General features: G+C 37.3%; 1 protein-coding gene across 1 annotated transcript in view; it reads left to right on the top strand.

Moving 5' to 3' along the window:
* The first annotated feature begins 7,568 nt into the window (after positions 1–7,568).
* The window catches only part of LOC145664221 (protein phosphatase 1 regulatory subunit 36-like), a 61,592-nt gene continuing 45,708 nt past the window's right edge, over positions 7,569–23,452 (top strand). Inside the window, exons 1-3 of the mRNA XM_081730678.1 lie at positions 7,569–7,729; positions 10,026–10,100; positions 18,911–19,238. Coding sequence (XP_081586804.1) covers positions 7,629–7,729; positions 10,026–10,100; positions 18,911–19,238 — 504 coding nt within the window. The 5' untranslated portion in view covers positions 7,569–7,628. The remainder of the gene's footprint in view (positions 7,730–10,025; positions 10,101–18,910; positions 19,239–23,452) is intronic.

Below are 23,452 nucleotides of genomic sequence, written 5' to 3'. Positions count from 1 at the left end.
GGGAGGGGGTGTTCATTTGTCATTAACGCATAAGAAAATTTCACAAAACTTGGGCACAGCAAGTTTTGCAATAGGAAATATATTTATAGAGTTGAATGTAAATGTACTGTAAAAAGAAAAACAGTAGGGAAGACTGGATAAGATGGATCAGAAGGGAAATGTCTCACTACAAAAATTTTTAAAAAGAATAAAAAGAAAGGAAAGAAAAATCAGGTTATGATGAGTGAGTTGTATTACCCCGATACTGTATTTACTCGAATATAAGCCCCTTCAAATATAAGCCCCACCCTAGAATATTGTGTCAGTTTTGAGATTTTATTTAATATGCTCACACAAGCACCCCTACATTGTCACTACAGAAAATTCAGAATTCAGAAAATGATCATTGACTACAATTATTAGCAGTACCTTTTCGGATAGTGCTACCGCTAGTAGGCTATCAGTGTCCGCTTTAAAAATGTTTGCTTGAAAATATCTGCAATGTTATGAACTTAAAATTAAATATCAACTATATATTGTTAAAATTTTCAAATCATTGTTATTGTGTATATTTTATTATAAAGTAAATTAAAGAGTAGATGTCAAATTCTGACATCTATTTATACGTATTTCCACCATTTGCCCTAAAACGTATTACGCGATTTAAAGCACCACCTTAAAAAAGGAGGAGTACTTTTATTCCAAGTGAAATGAAATAAAATGAAATCTTGAAGTTTTACGTCTCATGGTTATGCCATCTAGGCTAAAGGAGACTGTGATGATGATAAATGCATGAAATGGTGGAATGAAGAAAGTGGGAGGTAACGGGAGAACCCCGAAAAACCATTGCACATGGTACTTTTATTCGAATAAATATGGTAACACACTTTCAAAGTTTGGACAAAAGAGTCGTGGTTTTCTCAGGATTATCCCGTTTCCTCCCACTTTCTTCATTCTACCATTTCACTCATTTCTCATCATCACCGTCTCCTTTAGCCTAGCTGGCATAAGCGTGGGACGTAAAACTGAAAGATCTCATTTCATTTACTTTGAAAGTTGTTTACAACCACAATGTTTCATTTCAACATAAATCATACTAAGTATTATCAGAGGTAAAACTGAGGGGTAACGCGGAAGGACGCCGTTATACCGCTTCCAAAAAATATCTATAGCGTCCCCCCCCCCCCACTTTCTAAACAAATTACAATGGGCAAAGAGAGGCATGGAGGACAGGGTGATAAACACGGCTCTTAGGAAGTAATAAATAACTTTGTCGTTAAGATGGGCACGGCACAGAATTCTGATTAAGAAAGAATGTTTTTCGACAATTAAAGGTGTCTTAACTACCGTCAAGTAACAATATGAATTTTCAGCACGTGTAGGACCAATTTAGTAGTGAAAACATTGCAGCCAATTACAAGGTATAAATAACTGCATTGGTTACTAAATACTTGCAACCTGTGAATAGCAAAAAAAATGTAGAAAGGTCGTAAAAGCATAGGATTATTTAGAAGAAATTTTCCGATGGGGTCTTCTGTAATGAAATTAATCCAGTTTCCAGCGCAGGAAGCAGTGGTGGAGCCAAGGGATGGCCTGGGGTTCAGGCCCCCTTGCTCGAATTCTTGCCCCCCCCCACACACACACAGAGTGATACTCCTAGAGGTCGACAAACGATGAGTTGATAGTGGCCACAACTGAAACTACTACCGAAACATCTCTCGACAACAGTTACTAACAGCAGAATACCGCTGTTGCAATAGTCTGCGTTACGGGTAAAAAGCTCCAGGCTCGTTTTTGTTTCTAGGACAGCAAGATCTAATTCATCGAGATCTGTAAGGCGCGTGCATTGACCTCACCACTTGAACGTTCCTTTTAACCTTTGCTCCTTATATGGTTACCTTCTTTGTTTTCGACAAAGAATTAGAAAAAAAGGAAAATTAGTCGGCAATCTCATTAGTTTCGATCTTGAAAGTCATACTAAAATAAAAGATGCTTATTTACAAATAGCTACCACTGCAGTAAAATATTACACTTGTGTTGGACAAAATAAGTCTTTGTACACTAAGTGATTCATTTCCATTAATTGGGGGGCGCGGTGGCTCAGTGGTAGAGCGTTCACCTCCGGTGCTTGGGGTCCCTGGTTCGATCCCAGCTCGCGCCGTGTGGACTTTGTGGTGGACAAACACCGTGCTCGTGGGTTTTCTCGGGGTGCTCCCGTTTCCTCCCACTTTCTTCATTCCACCATTTTCACTCATCTCTCATCATCACCGTCTCCTTTAGCCTAACCGGCACACAGTGGGACGAAATGTCGAAAACGTGGACAAAAGTCTAATTATTGTGCAATTTGGACGAAACTTGGCTTTTTATAGTAACTGGCCGTGCTGATTACGAATGTGATGTCAAAATTGAAAAATTCAAAATGGCGGAACCAATATGGCGGACATCATTTTTGAAAAAATCGTGTAAATAAGACCAATACGTGTAAATATATGTTTCCAGGCATGCTGATTTCGAATTTGGTGTTCAAATTTCAAAATTCGAAATGGCGAATTTGATATGGCCGTAAACATTCAAAAAAGTCAAATAAATAAGTCCAAAATTTATATTTACATGCTTTTGAGCATGCAGATTATGAATCTTATTTTACAATTTGGGAATTCAAAACGGTGGATGCAATATGGCGGTCAAAATTTTAAAAAAAGAATTAATAATCAAGTCCGAAACTTGTGTTTATATGTTGATAATTGAGGTGATGATGAATCGTACAGGGAATGTTCAAAATTCAAAAGGATAAATAGTTGATACAATACGACAAAAATTAGAAAATGAGTTATATATGATATTTTAATTTCGTTTTATCTTGTTTTTATAATTAAAGAATTAAAGATAAAACACAAACAATACCAAATTTGCTTCTTTATAATAAAAAATCACTTTTAAATGTAACATGCTGAATTTTCTTTGAATCAATGTATTCAGCTGGTTGTTATTGGGATTATTCATCAGTTTCAATTCCAAAATCGCTGATGTCCCCACTTGAACCTTCATCTTCGTCGAAATCGCTTTCCTCGTCGCCTGAATCTCCTTCGCGATCTTCCGTAATTGGACTTGAGACTAGAAGAGCTTTGGCTTCTGGTAGTAAGCTTTTTGAGTTTTTCGGACGTTCTTGACGCAGAGATGCAATAAATTGTCATGACATCTCAATTTTCTAAACTTGACTACTTTGGATGGACTGGCTGATAAAACTTCTTTTACTATTTTTGAAGCATCCACGTTCCCAGAAGCTCGAAAACTCATTTGCGCAGATGCTAATTCTTTATCGTAATAATTTGCACGAATATCTTCCGTCCTTCTGCGTTTAGATTTATCTGAAATTTTATCTAATTCTGCTGGTGGTCGTCCAGTTGCTTTACGCTTTTCAGTCGTCTTGGTCACAGAGAAGTCTAGCTTAGCATCCAGCCATGATTCGTTTTTCGTTAAGAAATAATCTTCCCCGCCCTTCGCCTCACAAAATTTAGTCTTTAGTTTGGTACATAACACTTTAATAGTTGACTTCATGGTTTCCGGTATTTTAACAGGATGCCCACTCTTTTCACTTAGAGACTTTTCCAGATTCTCAACTATGACGTGGATGTCGCACTTTAAATGCTGCTTTATTTCCAAAAAGATTTCTTTTCTGGAATACTGCATGGTATTAGTGTCACTAGCAGAAATTGAAAAGAAAATGAAGCTTTCAACATCATATCATAACATACAATCAATAGCATTAGAAAACGGAATAAAATATCGCGTAATTATTTACCAAAAATTTCTACTTCTGTATATCAATTTTGCAATTTACTTCATATTGGGCTCAACATATAGAATTTTCAAATTTTGACATCATATTCGTAATCAGCAAGGTCAATTACCATACAAAACCAAGTTTCGTCCAAATTGAACACTATTAAGAATTTTCCTGCACTTTTAAATATAGATATGAAAAATTGAAATATTGCAGCCGTGTCTCCATCTGTTGTTCATTGACGGAATAGAAGCTAGTAGAAGGAGTTTGTCGTTTTATCTTGAAGTTAATATAGCCTAGCTTAGAAAAAAAAAGGGTAACTGAGCGGAACTCCGTGGAACTTTTAACTTATCTCTTGCTTTCAATTAAATTATATGATTTTTTAAAATTATTTTTCAATATAATTCTTAATTCAAATAACAATGGTTTATACATCATATAACAAGTGACTATGCATTTATAATTCAGTACATATCTTGCTGAACACCCTCCATTTTCAATATTTGGAATCAGTGTTGACTGCAAAATTGTATCCACGTTTGAACATGCACTTTATTGTTCGTGAATATATCCTAACGCAACACTAATAAACGAACTCCACATTTGACCTGCTGCGTCCCTTCAACAAACAACAGCTGACCGATCCCATTGCCGGATTTCAGTAGTGCCAACAATACTCTAGCCAACCCAAAAGATAAAAATCACTAAATCGAACCTTTAATTTTTGGACTTTTGTCCACGTTTTCAACATTTCGTCCCACTGTGCGGCATAACAGTGGGACGTAAAACTTAAAGATTTCATTTCATTTTCATTTCCATTAATTATAGCGACATAGAACAAATGCATAGCATCCATTAAATACTTTGGTATTATTATTATTATCAAAAATCGAGCCGTCTTGTTTAATATTCAGTAGAAGAAGAGAGCAAAAGTTTTTATTATTTTTTGTAATTCACTCTGTCGTTCGTATCCCAATCGTTCGAAAAAATTAAGATACTGAATACTTCCAACACCTACTATTTGCTGATTACTGCTTTCCATTACTGCTGCTTATCTAAACGACTATTTAGGGTGTTAACTACAATAGTCACGTTATTGTAAACAGTCTAAGGCTTTAGCGTCATCTAGTACATAATATCGAAATTAAAAGTTAAAGGTTAATTTGATAACACAGAGAAAATCAGGCGTTATAAGGATTTTATAGGTTTCATAATAGTTTCACACTGATACCAAAAATACAAGTGTTCACTAGACGCTTATTTTATACAGTGTAAAAATAGACATCTTTAGTATTTTTGAGATGTCAAGTTGGCGCCTAAAGTCAATTATGTCTAGAACGTTTTTGAGAACATCTGGGCTTAAACAGAGAACAATGAAAGTATTCAGAAATAACATCAAAGTCTCAGATAAGACACAAGGGTTGGATATTCCCTTGCACATGCAGCGACTCAAAGGTTATAGGTCACCAATTCAGATCTGTTTCTACAAGATGGGAAGAGGGGAGAAAAAGATATGAGAAAACATTCTTTTCCTCTTGCGAGATAAACAGCTAACATTAGATATTCGTCTGGCTGAGTTACTCCACAGAAAGAATAAAAATATAAAGAAAGAAATTAAAGTTAGAGTCACAGAGAGAATAACTTAGTTAATTATCAAAGTGTATTTTTACACTGTGTTTGTGGAGAACTTCGTCATCTCCGTTTTCCTACCAAGGACCATCTCAATCTTCTTTTCGTGTGTGTGCAATACATCAAGAACTCTGATATTGTGCAGAACTCTGATTCCACCAAGTTCACTACTACTACATGCAGGCAGTCACATCTTTATCTCTTCATTGAACTGCCCTTATTTCTCTCTTTAACATTGGTTACATTTTGACCCTGCCAATTTCACGCATACGCCACTGGACTTAGGCGTCATCCAACATTACCTCTGTTATATAACAATCTTATTACTTATCAACTCCTCTGCTGTACACAAGCAACATTCAATAAAACTTATACTACTTCTAATTCGGCGTTCCAGTCATTTATAACGCCTGACAAAAGTTCTCAAATTACTACCTCATCTATATTATAATTATAGATATTATAATATTATAATATTATAATTATATTAATTATATAATTATAATTATAATATTATAATTATAGTCAATATTATAATATTATAATATTCTATCATAAAGTACATTCCGAAGAAGCCGTTCGTCGAAGTCGATTATTACGAACATCTCTCTTGTTATTGTGTTTCTACGTGAACCATTACTGCAGTCGGCTGCTAAAGACTGACTGCTGCACCATCTGATATTCGAGAAGTTGAGTGGATCATCGCCATCCTGTGTGCCCTGCGACTCCAGTTCCGATTGGAAATTCCGATTGGAGAAAGGATTTCTCTCTCCATAGGAAGTGATAGCATCTCGTTGGTTTACCGCTCGAACCAATACAGACGCAGCCTGGGAATTCTTGGTCGCAGTGAACATCTCCTTGCCACGCCAAGCTCAACTGGAATTCTACCGACTCGACATCTCCGAAAGCCACTTGGAACTCTTCAATCTCCGTAGATGTTTAATTGCGAGATGAGTGAATTAAATTGTTTTGTGACCCTAATTGTGCGTCCTGATTCCTCGCATCGACTCAGAATCATGTATATTTCTGTGCACCCAATATCTGATTTCAATGTTTGTTTTTTTATAAAGTGATTCTACAACTAAGGTTGTTAGCGATAACTATTTCTTTCTTTTTATTGTTTTATTGATTAAATTATTACTAGGCTAAATTATCTAAGTCTCTAATGGAACGAATATTTCTTTTGATTAATTAAGTATATCCAAGCCTGATCCTGTCGTGTGAATTTACGTATTTGAGGTCCATTAATTGTGATAATGATCTTGTCTACATTGTATTAGCTTGTACTTAATTCATTGTTGTGTAATAAGTGCCTAATTCTTAAATTGTCGTCCCGCTACAAATATTTATCTCTTTGCACGAGTCCTAGTTGTCTATTATTTTAGTGCGCTAATTAATCTCTTTGTTGTTGTGGGCTTCACGTTAACTAGTGAATCCCTTTGGAGCCGCCACTGCCCCAATGTGCTAGCACTTACCTGCGGGACAGTCGTAAATCAAGCTCCATTATAATCTCGTTAAATTCGTGCTATGACCTTTGTGATTAGTTGGTTTTGTCTTTCTCATATGTAGGCACTCAAAATATCCTGTTCCCCTCTCTTGATCCCACCACTCCACCAACAGCCTAGTTGGTCGCACGTTGTTCGAACAGGACGGACATCTTCTTTAGCCAAGAGACTGCTCATCTCTATTACATTTTAAACGTCAGGCGACTCTTCAAGTAAATGATATTCTAGAGACCTTCCCATGGTCATTTATTAATTACTTTCAGTTTAATTCAGGCAACCTGCGGTAGAGATAGTATCGCTAATAATCTCTTTTTTATGTTCGTGACCTGTGGTGGGACTCCCTCATAAGTGGCCACAAAAGTTTTGATCGCCTCCTACCACCGGCCCCGACACGATTCTATTGCATCGGACGGCAAATAATGCTACTGCACGGGGCGTCAAATTACTTAGGGCGTCCCGGTATTCAATAACTAGACTACGGTTAAGTAAAACTTCCAATTTAGAATAAAATATCACTGACCACGAAGCAGTTTAGAATTATAATAAAGAAATATAAATAAAACAGTGTTCGAAATAGGAAAAGAGGCATTGTCCAGAAACTAAAGATAAAGTATATTAAACAAAGACGTGACTTTCTGTTGATTAGCTTCTATGGAAATAAATTGTTTTGAATTAATTTTGTTTCTAGTTGAAAAACTGACAGTTACAGTGTTTATTAATTAGTGAATAAAATGTGGAGACGTAGAAAGAAGGAGAAAAAGAAGAAACCACGTGCTGCTGCTGTATTACGTTGGGAATGGGACGATGATCTCAATGGGTTGGTGTATGGAAAGTAAGGAACAACGTAATTTTATCATAGTAGCCATTTTGTTGAATATCTAGGTTTGCATTTAGTAAATGTCTTTCAGTATTTTCAACAAGTCTTGTAGTATAGATACATAGTCATACTTAAAGAAAAGTGAACGCCTCTTTTAATTTTGAGAGAACTGCATTGATAAATAACATATTACACAACCTTGAAGTAGCACAAAAATTGTGGCTCAACGTTGCTTTTTCGGCGACTCAACCAATTCCAACTGCTGGACCAACGTTGACGATGTCCATTTTGTGGCCCATTTTTTAGCCATCCATTAGCCATCGATTTTCGAACGTTGGGCCAACGAACCAGAAAGAAAAACCATTTGATTTAACCTATGTCTTGAGCGGTTCAACTACCAGGAAGCCAACGTCTTTATGCTAAAAATTCATCCGCTATCCAACGAAATATCAACACTACATACACTATTTATGAAACCAATATCCAACCATTGCACAGTGAGGTATTTCGGTCGAAAAGTTTCCCGAAATTCGAAACACAATATTCTGATCATACATTAAACCTTGTTACTTTTTTTTAGCTCAATAGCCGTAATATCACGTGACAGAACCTTTTCGACTTGTCAGCAGAGAAGCTATATTAGTAGTGATAACTCATAAATGTAGCCTATATAATCTTGATATTTTGTTGTTCGCTATTAAATAGAAGCTGAAACGAGGATTGGCAGAAACGGAGGGTTCTTGAGAAACTTCTGCTAGAAGGTTATGTGGACACTGTAACACAGGCTTAACCTTATATTCTCAAAATGTAATGCAGCGAAACTGAACACTCTAGCACAGTCACTCTGCTCTTCAACACTGAGAAGTTTTAATCTTAGTCAAATTTCAATTTTCCGAGTTGAGATTCATGTTTTTTTTTTCTTCCTAATTAATTAAAAGACAATCCCTTGGTTATTTGGAAGTATTATTTAGTACTCTCACTTCTTTAATCTTGTGAATGTAGAAATTAATGTTTTCTTTTATACATTCTATATTCTCTAAATTAAAATGTGGTCGACAACATCGTCCATGTTTTCTTTTCCAGGTTTCTTCCCACATTTTAATTCTACTAACTCTCATAATCATTGAAGCCTCCTTTAACCTAAAGAGCATAGTCGTCAGAAGTTAAATCAGATTGCATTTTCTTCTTAAATTAAAACGAACAACGGTTGTAGTCCATTTCAGTTGGTGTCACCCCACAATACGCTATTTGCCACTTTTTACGTGTACTTCTAAAGTGCTACTGAGGAACATTTTACTGTAGTTAATAAATATACTCTTACGCTCTTACTCTTATACTCTCGTATATAATTACTCTTACTTTTCTTTCTGGTGTATAACATTAATGGTACACTTGTTTTCGATTGTTGAGTTAGGGACAAAAGTTATTTCCGTTTGATTCACTTCAGTAAATAAAAAGAATGTAATTTTTCTGTACGTTGCAGCATACCACCGTTGTACGTTCCAGTCGTATCATCGTTCCAGTCGTTCCAGTCGTAACTATTCCCAAAATAAATTTTACCAAACGAAAAGAACTTTTGTTGTTGACTGTACAACCATGGGCTATATACTTTTTATCCTTCCTTCTCACTTTCTTATTCTATAGCATTAACTGTATGGAAAGAATTTCCCATACTAAGAGAATAATTGCGTAACACTCAATTTTACCAGCATTAATGGGAGAATGTGAAAACAGAAGCTAGAGTGTGTTCTATTATTATTATTATTATTATTATTATTATTATTATTATTATTATTATTATTATTATTATTATTATTATTATTATTATTATTATTATTATTATTATTGTTTTACATAAGAAGGCTAGAAATCAATTAGAAATTCTTAAACGCAGAACAACTGCATCTTAACTTTGTACATTTATCAGTGCGGAGTTTAATATGTAATCGATACACCAGATATCTACTAAGATCATCTGGCTGGAAGTTGAGCACGAAGTAAGAATTGAGGTTGACCCGTCTCGATATATGATCTTTGTCTCGAAAAGCATATCTATCTCTATTGGAAGAGCTCTCGTCACAATCTCATCTCCAAATGTCTGCTTCCTCTCATCTCGCACCCATTAATAATGTACTATTTCCGAGAAAAATAGTAGCTTATAATCTTAATAATAAAACTAGAAATAAGATGCTTAGCCATTTTGTAATTATTATTATTATTATTATTATTATTATTATTATTATTATTATTATTATTATTATTATTATTATTATTATTATTATTATTATTATTATTATTATTATTATTGCAGAGGTTTGCCAATTAAGAAGCCCAAAGGTGTTGCTAAAAGTGATTGGTCTGCAGTGCCAAAGGCAAAAGTAAAAACGTAAGTATAATTGCTCATATATAATGATCCCTTCCACACTTTACGTTTTATAAGCAAACGAAAATTTAACAAGAAACATACTGAAATTCAACTCATTCAAAAGTTGCTGCTTGCATTTCTGATACCTGGTAGATCATATTTATAATCTATAAAAGTAACCAAGAAAGTTCTGCTGGAGGTCTGTGTTCAATTGGCCCTCACACCATGAGTTTAATGCGAATGGAGATAAGGCGAAGGTCAGTTGTTAGTGTGGGTATATCCAACATACTACCTAGTTGTGGCAGTTCAGTTACACCGTGAACTTACATAAGGACAGAGTGAACATGGGACCTCTACAGCAGTAGCGTAGCCAGGATGTGTGTTTGAGGGGGGGGGCGTTATAGGTACATATAGAAAAATTACAAACAAAAATATATAAACATAAAAATATATAAAAAATTACGAACATCAAAGTACCAATGTCGGACCTCTTTGGGGAGCTCCCTACGCCACTGTTCTACAGAGCGTCATAAGGGCGTGTATGCTGTACGAGTTCAAACTAGGGTCAAACGCTGCTGCAGCGAGTGGGGAAGATATGCCTGCCTTTAGTGAGGGTGTCGTGACTACGCGGACGGTGCAGCGGTGGTTTAACAAGTTCGAGAACCGACGAAACACTCGAAGACGCACCACGTGCCGGAAAAACAACACATGTACAAAATGAAGATCTTCAGGCAGCAATTGAGACGAACAATGGCCAGACATGTGAAGAACTGGGATTACAATTCAGTGTGAGTGGAGAAACCATTCGACAGCAACGCTATCAACTTGGGAAGCATTACAATTTGAATCGACGAGTCCTACATAATTTGATCCCACATGATTTGACTCCGGGCCAAAGGGAACGCGAGCAGACCCTTGTATTTCTCTGCTGTCTCGTCTGAGGAGGGAACAGTGTGACCACCCGGAAAAAATATTTCGTAGTAACCTTTGCAGAAAAAGTAATAGATCTGGGGAAAAAGTACTAAAATGTTATTCGCTTCCATTTCACCTTATTTATGACATTTTACGATACCTTTTCGATATATTATTAGAAGGGTTCCGGCATATCCCCCTCCCCTGTAGGTGGGGAGTGCCTCCACATTTTTAAAAGAACCCCCAACTTTATTTTTTTAACAGTCAAAATTTGATTCAAACCGTGCAAACCACTTATACCCATCACCACTTACAACTCCCAATAGAGTTTTATAACTCTATGGTACTCTCCCTTCTCTTCCCGGTTCATGGACCATCTACAGATGGTATCAGCTATGCCGTTTCTTCGTATTGTTGTTGCCGGCGATATCTCGCCTTTCAAGATTGTAAATAGTGCTTCATGGCTCATTTTCTTCCCCCCCCTAATGTTTGCCCCAAAAGCATTTGCCGCGATTCATAAAGAAGAACTAGGTCTATCATCCCGTTTCCCGAGTCCTATGAATTATCAAGCGAGGAAAAACTAATCACTGCCAGAATTATTTCTCGTTGGAGGAGGCGACCGGATGGCACCTAAGTCCTACTTCCGCTCTTGTAAATATCACTGTTGAAAAAATACCAGGAACAGTGAAATTTTCGTGCATTGACAAATTTTCATGAGATTCCTTTTTTCTCTCCCAAATGTATTTATGAGAAAAGGAAAGAAGGAGAAAAGTACTAGATTTGTTGGTGAACGTACTAGAACACTAAAATATTATAAAAGGTACTAGATCTAGTACGAAAGTACTAGCGGGGGTCACACTGGGAAGGAGCCATTTCTGGAGAGGATGTTGACATGTGATGAGAAATTGAGCCTGTACGAAGCTCCACGGCACCGCCATCATTGCTTAGCATCCCATAAACCAGTTTCAAAACAGCAGAAATGAGCACTGCACCAGAAAAAGATCTTCATGTGTTGTTTGGCGGACTGTTCGCTGCATCGTGCATCGGGAACTGCTACCAGCTGGTCAGAGCATCATTGTAACTGTGTACTGTCAGCGGTTGAGTCGTGTTCAAGAAAAACCCAAGAAAACCCGTGGAGCCAGCACTTCTGAATCGCAAAGGGGTTCTCCTGTTACAGGATAACGCTAAGCTCCACGTGGCTAGGATGACCCGGGACACCATTCTACGCCTTGGATGGGAAACACTATTGCATCCGCCATACTCCCCAGACATTGCACCGCCCGATTATCACCTGTTCCACTCCTTGGACAATCACCTTAGAGGACGCCATTTCAAATCCCTAGTAGAGGTGCAAAATGCACTTGATATCTTCTTCGCTTCACGGCCCATCAAGTTCTACCGATGGAATCCATGGCCTTCCAGAACGTTAGCAAAAGGTCGTTGATGCTGATGGGTACTATTTTTGATCTTCCAGGTACGTCTTAGATGACATATCGATGTTCGAAGGTGGTGGGTGACAAAAGCGACAGAACTTTATTGAGTATTAATTATATTTACCTTATATTTCAAAGGCAAAATTAATACAAGGAATTGTATTTTGTTTAATATTCAAACATACAATTTAACCTTTGCCAGTGGCGGTCTTCCTTTGACGTGATTGATTTGCTGAGCCATTGTTTCTTTAAATGTTATTATGTAGAACTCGAAATTGCGAAATGATACGAATTTCAGAGCATATTACACATTTCATATTTATTTTTAACTACTCGTTTGTTATTGACTACTCATTAAATAAAATCTCCCATTTCCATGTTAAAATCATAACTACGCCCGACTGATTCTGTTACTACAGCTTAAATCCACAACAATGAGTGGATTTCTTCTTAACGTACGATAGCAATTCGTTTCAGATTTTGTGTGGGATTGAGAAACGGAAAGTGAGAAGTCGCAAGCATGGAAATGATACCAGCACATGGGACAATCCCACGGGGACGTGTCCCCCCAATGTTTGTAAAACAGTTTTCATCCCCCCTCCTAATAATTCAAGTATCTTAGCTCAACTATGATCCAAAAGAGACTCAACTTGCAGCAGTTTGCTACGTTCACAAGACAATGTTAGACAAAGTTGATATGAAAAAAGTAGCACAAAAGTTTGTTTTCAATTGTGAAAAAAGCCAGTCAGTTTTCGGTCCTATGAAGGTGAAAGTGGAATAAACTGTAAAGTAACAAACTGTTTTTGTTTAGATAGCGAGCATCAAAGAAACGCACTATAGCACTTGGGTTTGAGTGTAAGAGTCCTTGCTTCGAACCCGCCGGAGGTCTCTTCCTCTTTTCTTCTTGGCGCTGCCTCGCAGTCTCGTTGATTTCTATCGCTGCTCGGCGCTGGACGTACTGGTCCTGGGTTCGTTCTCGCTGGCGGCTATCCTCGATGTCTCCCTCTATAGAACTGGACTTGTAGGCTTGAAGTCCTCCCTGGAGGTCGTCTGGTAATCGACGCCTTTCGTGACTTGGATGTATGCCGACTCAGCTGCTTGGACTACAGGTGCTGACTGCTACATCACCAGGGCAAAGGTGTCAGGTCCTCTTGAGCTACGCACGGCACGGAGTGGCGGCGTATACACTCTAATGTATAGTTATGAAGTATTGGGTAAAATTTCTAAAATTTAGTTTTTATACGGATGAGCATCCTTGTTTACTCAAATGGATATTTAATTTTAAGCTGGTGAAAGTATGTTTTTGTGTGACATCCGTGTGCTTGTTTCTGAAATTAGGTTTGTTGCTTCCTTGAATAGCTGCCTATTCTAAAATCACAACACTGTCCGGAGATTTACTGTTCCAAACAACAAATACTAATTTCTTAATAATAAAATTGCTTTAAAATAAACGTATAATTTAGTCCATTCTGGCTGCATGTTCACTACACTGGATATAGCCGTGTTTCGTAGTTCAATGCACCTAACTTCTGCAGCATAATTTATTCACATTGTCGCCATGTAACGTGATTTGATCTTTCCTGTTTGCGTGTGCTCGACATGGACGTTTGGAACATTTTATTAATTTCCTGAAATCGTGGCTGTGATTCAATCGCCTGAATTGCGTAAACTATAATCGATCGCTGCAGCTAAGAAGCATTTTAGAGTCGCTACATACTTCTTGGTATGTAATGACAACCTGGGGTATTTTAGGACTAGAAGCGCGCTCTATTAGTACAACATGTCGGTTGCTGTACATAATTAAATTCTTTGTATATTTAAATGTGATCGAGAAACGGATCATCTGTGTACCAATGTAGAACATAATTTAGAACGCCGTTTTCTTTGGTTCTCGGTTAATTCGTGTGGCACCCATTTGTTCACCTTTTTACTTTTTATGCCGGTCTCTGGTCGAACGATCAACGATGAGGCTGAGTCAGGGCATTTTTTAAGCTACCTTTTTGTATCCAAATGGCTACCCAGGCCCAGCAGTTTGGATACCCAGTGCGCTTCATAAATCATTAAATTACGGGAAGAGAACGTGAACAATACATTACTTGCTTGGGTTTTGTGACTACATGTATTAACTTGTATTCTGTGGATAGGTATAAAATTGGAGAGTTTCATTCTTGAAATTTCAGATATTCCTCTTTCCTTCGTTTCGCGTACTCATTTGTCTACCTCGAGATACTAACACTTTCATTCTACTCCAACACAGAAAAAGTGCTAGCATCTGTAATATCCTTACTATTTGGCGTGTTTGCCACAGATCCGATCTTGCAATGGAGGACATTTTGGACAGTGTCCCTGAAGTGACACAATGGCTGTCAATTTTGAAAAGTGTTGCAACGTACTTCAGAACATCGAAAATAAAAACAAAAATGCTGCACAAAACAATATCTAATTTCCATACTGTTCCTGCCTACTTTGAGGTACGATTTGCTGAACACTTGCATACATTGGCTGCCGCCATACTCCACAACTTACCTGGATGCAAGATGGTTTGAGGGAGCATTGTCAGAGAAGGGGGAAAGAAGGATGGAGCTGGTGCCAAAGGAATGTTAGACGGGTAGCCCGAAAATTCATGTATGACATCACGTGTATCTTCCAGCCGATGCAGAAAATTCTTCAACGGTCTGATCTACTGCCTGATGTTCTTACAGCAAGGGATTCAGCATTAAGGAAACTAGATTTAATGTTGAAGAATCCTTTTTCCGGTGGACAGGAGGACTGCGTAGTTACCAACAACGTGAATGACGATGAACAGAGGTGACAGTCGACCTCAAATGTATGCGATAGCTGGCCAGAAATTGAAGAAGTACTAGTGGTGCTGATGCAGAAATGTAATATTCTATGAGATTGAGGAGACTATTTACAGTTTCCTCTGCAATGTTGCAGAAACTTTTTGCTGCCTTACTTGCAGTATCGCCTCACAGCATGTCATTTAAACAAGCTGTTTCACACTATAACCAGCATCGAAGTATTCATCGTTTGTCGATGAGTGAAAACACGACTGCTGATCGACTTATGATATCACTAAATTGAACGGGTACTGCAAACTATGACCCAAGACCGCCTGGAGTTCTTGAAGCAAAAGGACAGACGGGAGAGCATGCCTGATAGTGGTATTTATAAAAGGAGGGAGTTTGTGAAGAAGTTTTTCAGAGTTGAATAATCTTATATTCAAAATCAACACATTTATATCACATAGACCTCTGTTGCAATTTGTTATCAGTCAGTGCCCTTTATTCGGTGATAGTAGATCATGTATCAATTGCCATGACAGTAATATAGGTGTTAAGACTGCTAGTGATATTAACGGTTCCGTGAAACCTATGGTAACTAGATGAGAAACTTACTTAAGTATATTCTAAACATGTAAGAAACCAAACACTGCAGAACACATTCAGATGTAGAGTGTGAAAATAATAGCAAGAGTGTTACTAATAACAACTGGAATAACACGCTTTAAACCACATCAGAAACCAAACAGTGTGAAAATAATATCAAGAGTATAACCATTAACAAATAGCCTAAAATGCTGTAATACAGGTAAGAAACCAAATAGTATGGGACAAGTTAAAATTTGAAGTGTGAAAATAATACTAGAAATTAACCAGTTATAAGTGTAATAACACGCTTTAAAACAGGAGAGAAAACAAACAATGTGAAACAGATTGAGATTTAAAGTGTAAAAATTATAGCAGAAGTGAAACCACTAACAAAAAAGCTTACATGCTATTATTTAAACCAATAATAAGATTTAAACCACAAAGATACATTTTTGATTATATTGTTTCTTAAAAAATAAAGTATTGTAGTAATATTTAGTATTGAATACATACGTACACATAAAATGATTTCGTTAGGGCAATGTTTAGTCGAGTTCATGTATTGTTATTTCCTTGATGAGTAGTTTCTGTCTTGTATTGTGTGTTTTTTTATCCTCTCCATCTGTACCAGTCGCATTTTTTTGTCCTTGTCATGTCTATGTCCAACTCAAAACTATGGATATAGAAATAAATAAACAAATGAAGGAAAGTATCCAATTATGAGAGCACAGTTCGGATTTATCTTTAAGTACCGGCGTGAAGGCGGATTTGAGCCAAAATGTAAAAAAGATAATGCCCGCTCCTGTATTGGTGGCGATGTGTTGAATCGGAAAGGAAACGGTTAGTAGAAGTCTGACATATACGTCATTTTGTATGTCATTATTTCAAAGGTGTACATTATACAAAAATGCACTTTAAAAAGATCTCTGTGCGTTTGAATTTTGGTATGTGTGTCAAGGTTCCTTTTGTGCCTGGATACCCAGTAGAGATTTCTTAAAAAATGCACTGGGGTGAGTTCCGCTATAGTAGATATATATCATGTCGTTTCATGAGGTGATCGCCTTTAATTCGTCGCCGCCAACAGCAGAATGACGGCCGAGACCTTTCGCAATTTCCAACGATTAACCTGTATAATACCACTTTCGTAAATATTATATGCTAAATTGTGTACTCACTTACATGGCCTTAATTCAACCTTATAATTTATTAATATTTCGAGTTATTTGGGAGTTTCTGCGTCTGAGCTTACATGTGTTAAACTAGATTTTGCTGTTGTCACGTATTTATATCCCACTCTCTCAGATCTGAAAACAGACAAAAGCATAGAGTTATATGTATTTCCTATGGCTTATGTATCCAGCAAGTGCAGAATATAAGCTTTGGAATCTTACATAATGTGACATAGAGACAGCATCTTTTATGTCAAACTGAAAGTACCAGAAATCCAGCATTAATGTTGCTACGGCAACAACATTACTTATCCAGTCCATCAGAAAAAAACATAACTATGGACGTTTTCAGAAAAAAAAAAATGGTCACTTCAGTTTGCGCTGTGCGAGTCATGTTGGATTTAATCAGATGCAGCTACTGGCTTATGATATACCTCATAAGTATAGACAAGAACAATCATTTTATGGTGACCGATAAGTATTTTTTCGCCCATAGATTTTTTTAATAACTTCATGGTAAATTGACTTATTTGACAAGGTTGTGCCCAGGAAAAAAATCAAGGCCGGATTTGCTTAAAGCACACACACATTAGAGTGTCTTCAAAATGACTGAAAATGCACTGTAGACTTTAGAATTTTGAGGGTGAGAGATTATTTTGATTCTCATATTTCTCATGTGGCCTTGCCGTTTTATAACTATTACTATTACTATTATTTAAATTCTACAGTATTATTCGCTACAAATCGATAGGCATCATTGAGCTGAAGTAAATAATACATGTCGTTACAAAAGCTCATGCGTAGTTTCCGAGAAAAATGAATTTTTGTATAAACTAAGATAGCCTCCACACTAGGATCGTGTGGGCCGCTCGCGAGAGCTGCAACAGCTAGCTTTACATTGTCTTAAATGTATTTCTTCACACATGTTCTTCGGTTCAAGTGAGCCGCGGCTCTGAGCTGCTATGAAGATCATTCTGCCAGTAGCTGGCTCAAGCGCGCTGCTGGCGGGTCAGAAAATAACATGAAGTCTTATGACAGCCCTTCACACGTGAGCGTGAACTCAGTTGGAATGGAGAAAATTGTGTATATATATATTTGATGTTGAAATTGTTCTAGTTTTGGTGTTACTCTGATGAAATGTACATTTTAAACTATTAAACAGTTCGTCCAACGAAGATATAGACATCCTGAAGTAATTAAAAAAAAAAATATTTCATCTTTTCTCAGTTTAGGAAACTTACTGTAAAATGAACATTCTTCCAGAATTGATCGATTTACAAAATGAATCCACATTGTTTTATATCTTCTTTCCTTTTTTCTTGCATTTTATCGCCAAGATTAAAGCTGCGACTTCTTCTGATTTTAGCATGGCTACCATTTGGTATCACAATCTTTCGAGTGGCTCAGAAGTATTCAATGCCTTCACGCTACAGGTTCACATGAGCGGCTCTTGTGAGCGGTTCACAAGATCCTGGTGTGAAGGCAGCTTTAAAAATTGATAATTTACGAGGACCATTCCAGCTATTAAGATGAATCTCATGCTGATATAAATCCTCATTAACTTCTTCATTATGACGCTAGCAGGATGATAGTACATGGTATGGATAATGAGATAAAGCCCAAAGCTATCAATAACTTTTAAATTTTAAATTCTGACTATCTGATTCTAATTTAGTATCAGTTGATACATCATATCGAATTAAACAAAATGCCATTGCTTGAGGATAAACTCTCACGCGTAGGTTTCGACAAAATAGAGAAAAAATAACCTTTATGGCGTTAAAGTGTCGATCTGAAGTTTTTATTCTGCTGAAATTGTTTATTTATTTACGTTATATTTGATTTTTCATTTTTTAAAATCTTTCTTCTTTGATTTTTTCTGACAGTGACGTATATATTACTTATAGCACCACAATGTAGTCAATGGATTCTTCTTACTTTTCTAGAAAAGATGCAGATACATTGGCATCCCCTGAGGATAAGCTGATATCGTTGCAACAAATAAAAGTGAAGTCACATGCTCAGCTTGAAAAACGGAAAATTAACGTTGACATAACTTTCCGTGACGCAGTGGGAAGTATTGAGGAGTTCCGTTTCAAAGCTATTCAGTCCTTGACCAAGCAGCGGACTGTAGTCACTCTGACCTACGTCAAAGAGGTGGCACTATTTCAAGTGGTTGAGTTGCTTCCCACTGATTTTTTCAACTTCATAAGCCTGCCTCAAGTGGATAGATTGCTGAGAGCTCTTGTAGTGTATATTCAGTACTACGTTCAGGTAAGGAGCAATAAGGGTATGTAATAAGTCATTCAACATTCTGGTACACAACATATCTGTATTTATTAGAATGCAATAAAAGCTTATTATTACAATACAATACATTAAAAGTATAGACCTTCATGTTGGACTGTCTGTAGCCATCTTCTTACTTGTTTCTCGATTCCACATCGATACCATGTTTTGTCCTTAAAGAAAAAAAAATCAGTCACCGCTATTTTGAAGCATCGTGATTTCAGGAAGTACGCCATGGACTGAAACAAGTAGTAATCCAAAGGGGCAATGTCAGGACTATATGCCGGGTGTGTCATCAGTTTAATACCATCTAGTTCCTAATTTTTTTTCGAATTAAGTGTGTTTTTCACTATCCTATTGCAGTTGGGTGCGCATTCGGATCACCAATTCAGGTTATTTTGCAGCAATGCAGCACACATCTGCTCCAACTATTTGGAATAAAGGTCGGGGTTAATGATTCAACGTTACAAACGAACTCGAAGTGAAATTACCCCTCGTAATTGTACCAAACATAGAACATGACATTATGCTGGAAACAGTCCTGTTTGACGACTAATTCGGAAAGTTGGCTCTTGCTCAACTACTTTTTCTTTCTCATATTCGGATCCGAAAAACACCTGTTTTTGTCACAAGTCACAATCCGTTTCAGAAAATCCACATTATACGGATTTTACAGCAGTTGTCGGCGCCATACACTCTTCTCTGATATGAGCTGGGGTCAACTCATGTGGCACAATGGGACAGCTATTGATGGTTTTCCCGAATTCGTGAAAGTGACGCATTACAGTGCACTGGGATATGCCAAGTTGATTTGACAATCGTCGTGTGCTGGTGGATGGATCTATAGAAAAATGCTTCAAAAACTATTTATAATATAAAAAAAATAATACAGGGCAAACTATATATATACACCTAGGTGATATAAAATATTGAGCTTCTGTAGTATAGTTTGGAGATTTAGAACTGACTCTGGCAGGAACAAGAGTATTTTATACAGGACACTTAAAGATAATTTGAACGATTATGAAAATTACTTAAAATTTTACACATGAGTACTGTAACTGTCCAAGTTTTAGTTGTAAAATTATAATAGCTAACCCGCAAATGCTCAATATTAGCCCCCTTTGTTATCCTGCATACATCAATTCGGTAATGCAATTCCCCCCAGACCCTTTTCAGCATGTTTTCATCAGCAGTTTGCACTGCAACAGTAACGTGCTGCTGCATCTTAGTAATATCTTGTTGAGGTGGTTTGTACACAATGTCTTTAGGAGAAAAGTCGCAGAAGGTTAAACCCGGTGGTCTTGATGGCCGACGTAAAAGCAGTTAATCAGTGTTAGCGGCTCGCCAAATTCAGCGGTGTGACAGTGTCTGATTAAGATAATTCCCAATTGCGATAAAAGTAGCAAGGGATTCCATTCAGTTGATAGATAAAGTTTGCATTGTCATGTTCAAGCTTTGGCACAAACCACATAATAAGCATATGTAGAAATGTTTCTCCAGTCAGTTTCTTCGAGACTGACCGTATAGACCTACTTTGGAAGGTGAAATTGTTCAAAACACATTTGATTTTGGTGAATCACGTACAAATTCAACTATTTTATGAGACTTTTCAGTCTCCAAAGCTTCCAGTTTGTTCACTCTTCCCGTCACATGGAACGTTCCCTTATCACTGAAATACGGTTTCTTTAAAACAAATCAGTCACTCCATAACTCTGAATGACTCACAAAATAGTTTGCAAGGCGCGTGATCATAAGATGCTAAATGTTGTAGCAACTGCACTCAACATTGCTACATCTGTAAACGCTTACACACTACACGCCACACAATTGACACAATTGTTCGACTTTTGAAGTTCTCGACTAGCTCTCGATGTAGATCTTTGAGAGCTGCGTTGAAAACAAGCTCGAACGCTCTCGACATCTGCTTCAGATGGGAAGACCTACCAGACGATTTCCATTTAAAAATATTATTAATACCACTTCGAATAGAGTTCTTTGTTGGTGGTTCTTTATGAAAAAACTTTTATATGGAACTCACACCCGCAATGCGAAGAAGTTCTCGATCATTAGAGGAAATCTTTCCTCTGAAGGATAATCGAGGTGTATTGCACGAGTAATACAGTGGGTGGGGCAGGGTTGCACACCGCTAGTCATGGAGAGTCTGCAACGTCTTTTGTGTGGCATGTGGGCGACATTATCGAGCAACATGAGGAATTGTGTCTGTTGATCATCGCCAGATATTGCGGACAATTTTGCGGTACATTTAATGGAGCATTGTAACGATCTGCATTGATACGAGGGTGGATTGGAAAGTTCGTGGCCTTAGAAAGACATGATGGATCACTCCTACCATAAACTACCATACCAGCAACAACAATTTCTGTGGATGGAGAGGTAATTCATAAAAACATCCTGGAAGTTGATAACTTACCAACCAATGTCCTGAACGTTTACGATTGTAACAACTTATCCATTTTGTAAATCCGAAATAAAAATTTGATGCAGAAAACTTTCCTGGTTATTCCTTACACTTAGGGAACTCCACACCTCCAGACAGCGATTCTTGTTGACTGGTGTCAACTTAGGTGGTTCGCATGTGTCTTACTTTTTTTTTTATCTTACTGATTACCCAGAGTCGTCGAACCACAGTGGCATGGTGTATGTCTAACTTCTCTGTAATGCCACGAACACTTTTCCAGGGGTCTACTTCCATGATATTCCTAAATAGCTCATCCAAACTTGATGTTGGCCGGTGCTCATGGGGGCCATTTTGCGATACTATGTCACCATAAGAAAATTTGACAAACCAATGGCAATTGGAGCGTTCATTCGCTATTCCGGGCCAAAGCACTGATAATGATTTTTCGGCTTGCTGTGCAGAATGTCTCAGTTTGAATACGTAAAGGAACTGGCAACTGTGCTTTCTTTATGGTGCACTTTCATACGACTGTGTTCAACAAAGCTCTTCCTTCTAATTGTCTGGGTACCTCATCCCGATTGCTGGACGTGTACTGAGTTTGTGACGTTAGACTCGTGACTCTAGTTCATCTTTGCGTTGTGTTGTTGAGGTGACTTTCCACCATACGTTAAAAAGAATATTTCATTGACACCAATCTAATACATGATAGTCCTATGTCTGTGTAATACCCAGATAATAATAATTACGTAGCATACATTATTATTAACGTTTAACAAAAAATGCCTAAAGGTGATAATAGACCAATCGATAGTTGTTATTGGGCTGAACTACATTACATGCGTGAGTGATGTGTAATTTTCTAGAAAATGTAAAAAATGAAATGAAATGTTTGAGTTTTACGTCTCACGGTTATGCCGGCTAAGCTAAAGGAGACGGTGATGATTAGAAATGAATGAAATGGTGGAAGAAAAACCTATTTCTTTGTAAGCGTAAGAATTGCTGCTGTATGAGAACTATTTAGACCCGTAGCCAGAGAGGAGCTAGAGGGAGCACTGCCCCTAAATTAGTTTTTGCCCCCTCTAAAAATAACACTAAAGAGAATTTTCAAACTGACTCAAAACCAGTAAAATTCTTGCAATTATATTTACCAAATTAAACTCTACTTCGCGAATTCTACTCATTTCTGTGTAAAATTATATGTTTCTTGCTAGATGTACTAAATACTTTCCATTGTGTTTACCCATTTCAAGAATTTCAAACCCAACCCTATTTCTGCAACTATGAAAGGTGTCCAAGGATGCCAGGCGCACTTCCAAACAACAGTATCATAGTCCACAACATTAGTTGTAAATACAGTGAAACCTCTCTTGACGGACACCTCTATAATATGGACAGATCTTTTTATCCTGGCAAAAATATATGTTCTCTTACGGAACAAAACCCTCCATTTTACGAATACTCTCAGATACGAACGCGGACAGCCCTTTTCCCCCCAAACGTTTCAATAACCTCTTCATAACGGAAAGGGATTATTCTCGGTTCTGCAATGTATTACAGTAGATAGAAAAGTCTTTTCCACATAAGTGTATCTATCATGAGTCTAGGCCTGGTGCACCACCAAACAGAACAGCTTCAAGCTAAACTTGAAATTCTTTTTTTCTGCCTGCAATAAACTGCTTTCTGGTGGAAATCCTAAAAAAAAAAAAAACTTCAATAAGCTATGTACACTATGTGATCAAAAGCATCCGGACACCTGGCTGAAGATGACTTACAAATT

The sequence above is a fragment of the Thermobia domestica genome, chromosome 11, assembly GCF_964235325.1.
Source record: "Thermobia domestica chromosome 11, izTheDome1.hap1.1, whole genome shotgun sequence".
Taxonomy (NCBI): domain Eukaryota; kingdom Metazoa; phylum Arthropoda; class Insecta; order Zygentoma; family Lepismatidae; genus Thermobia; species Thermobia domestica.
The sequence above is the reverse complement of the archived record's forward strand: the minus strand, read 5'-3'. Positions and strand labels throughout refer to the sequence as shown.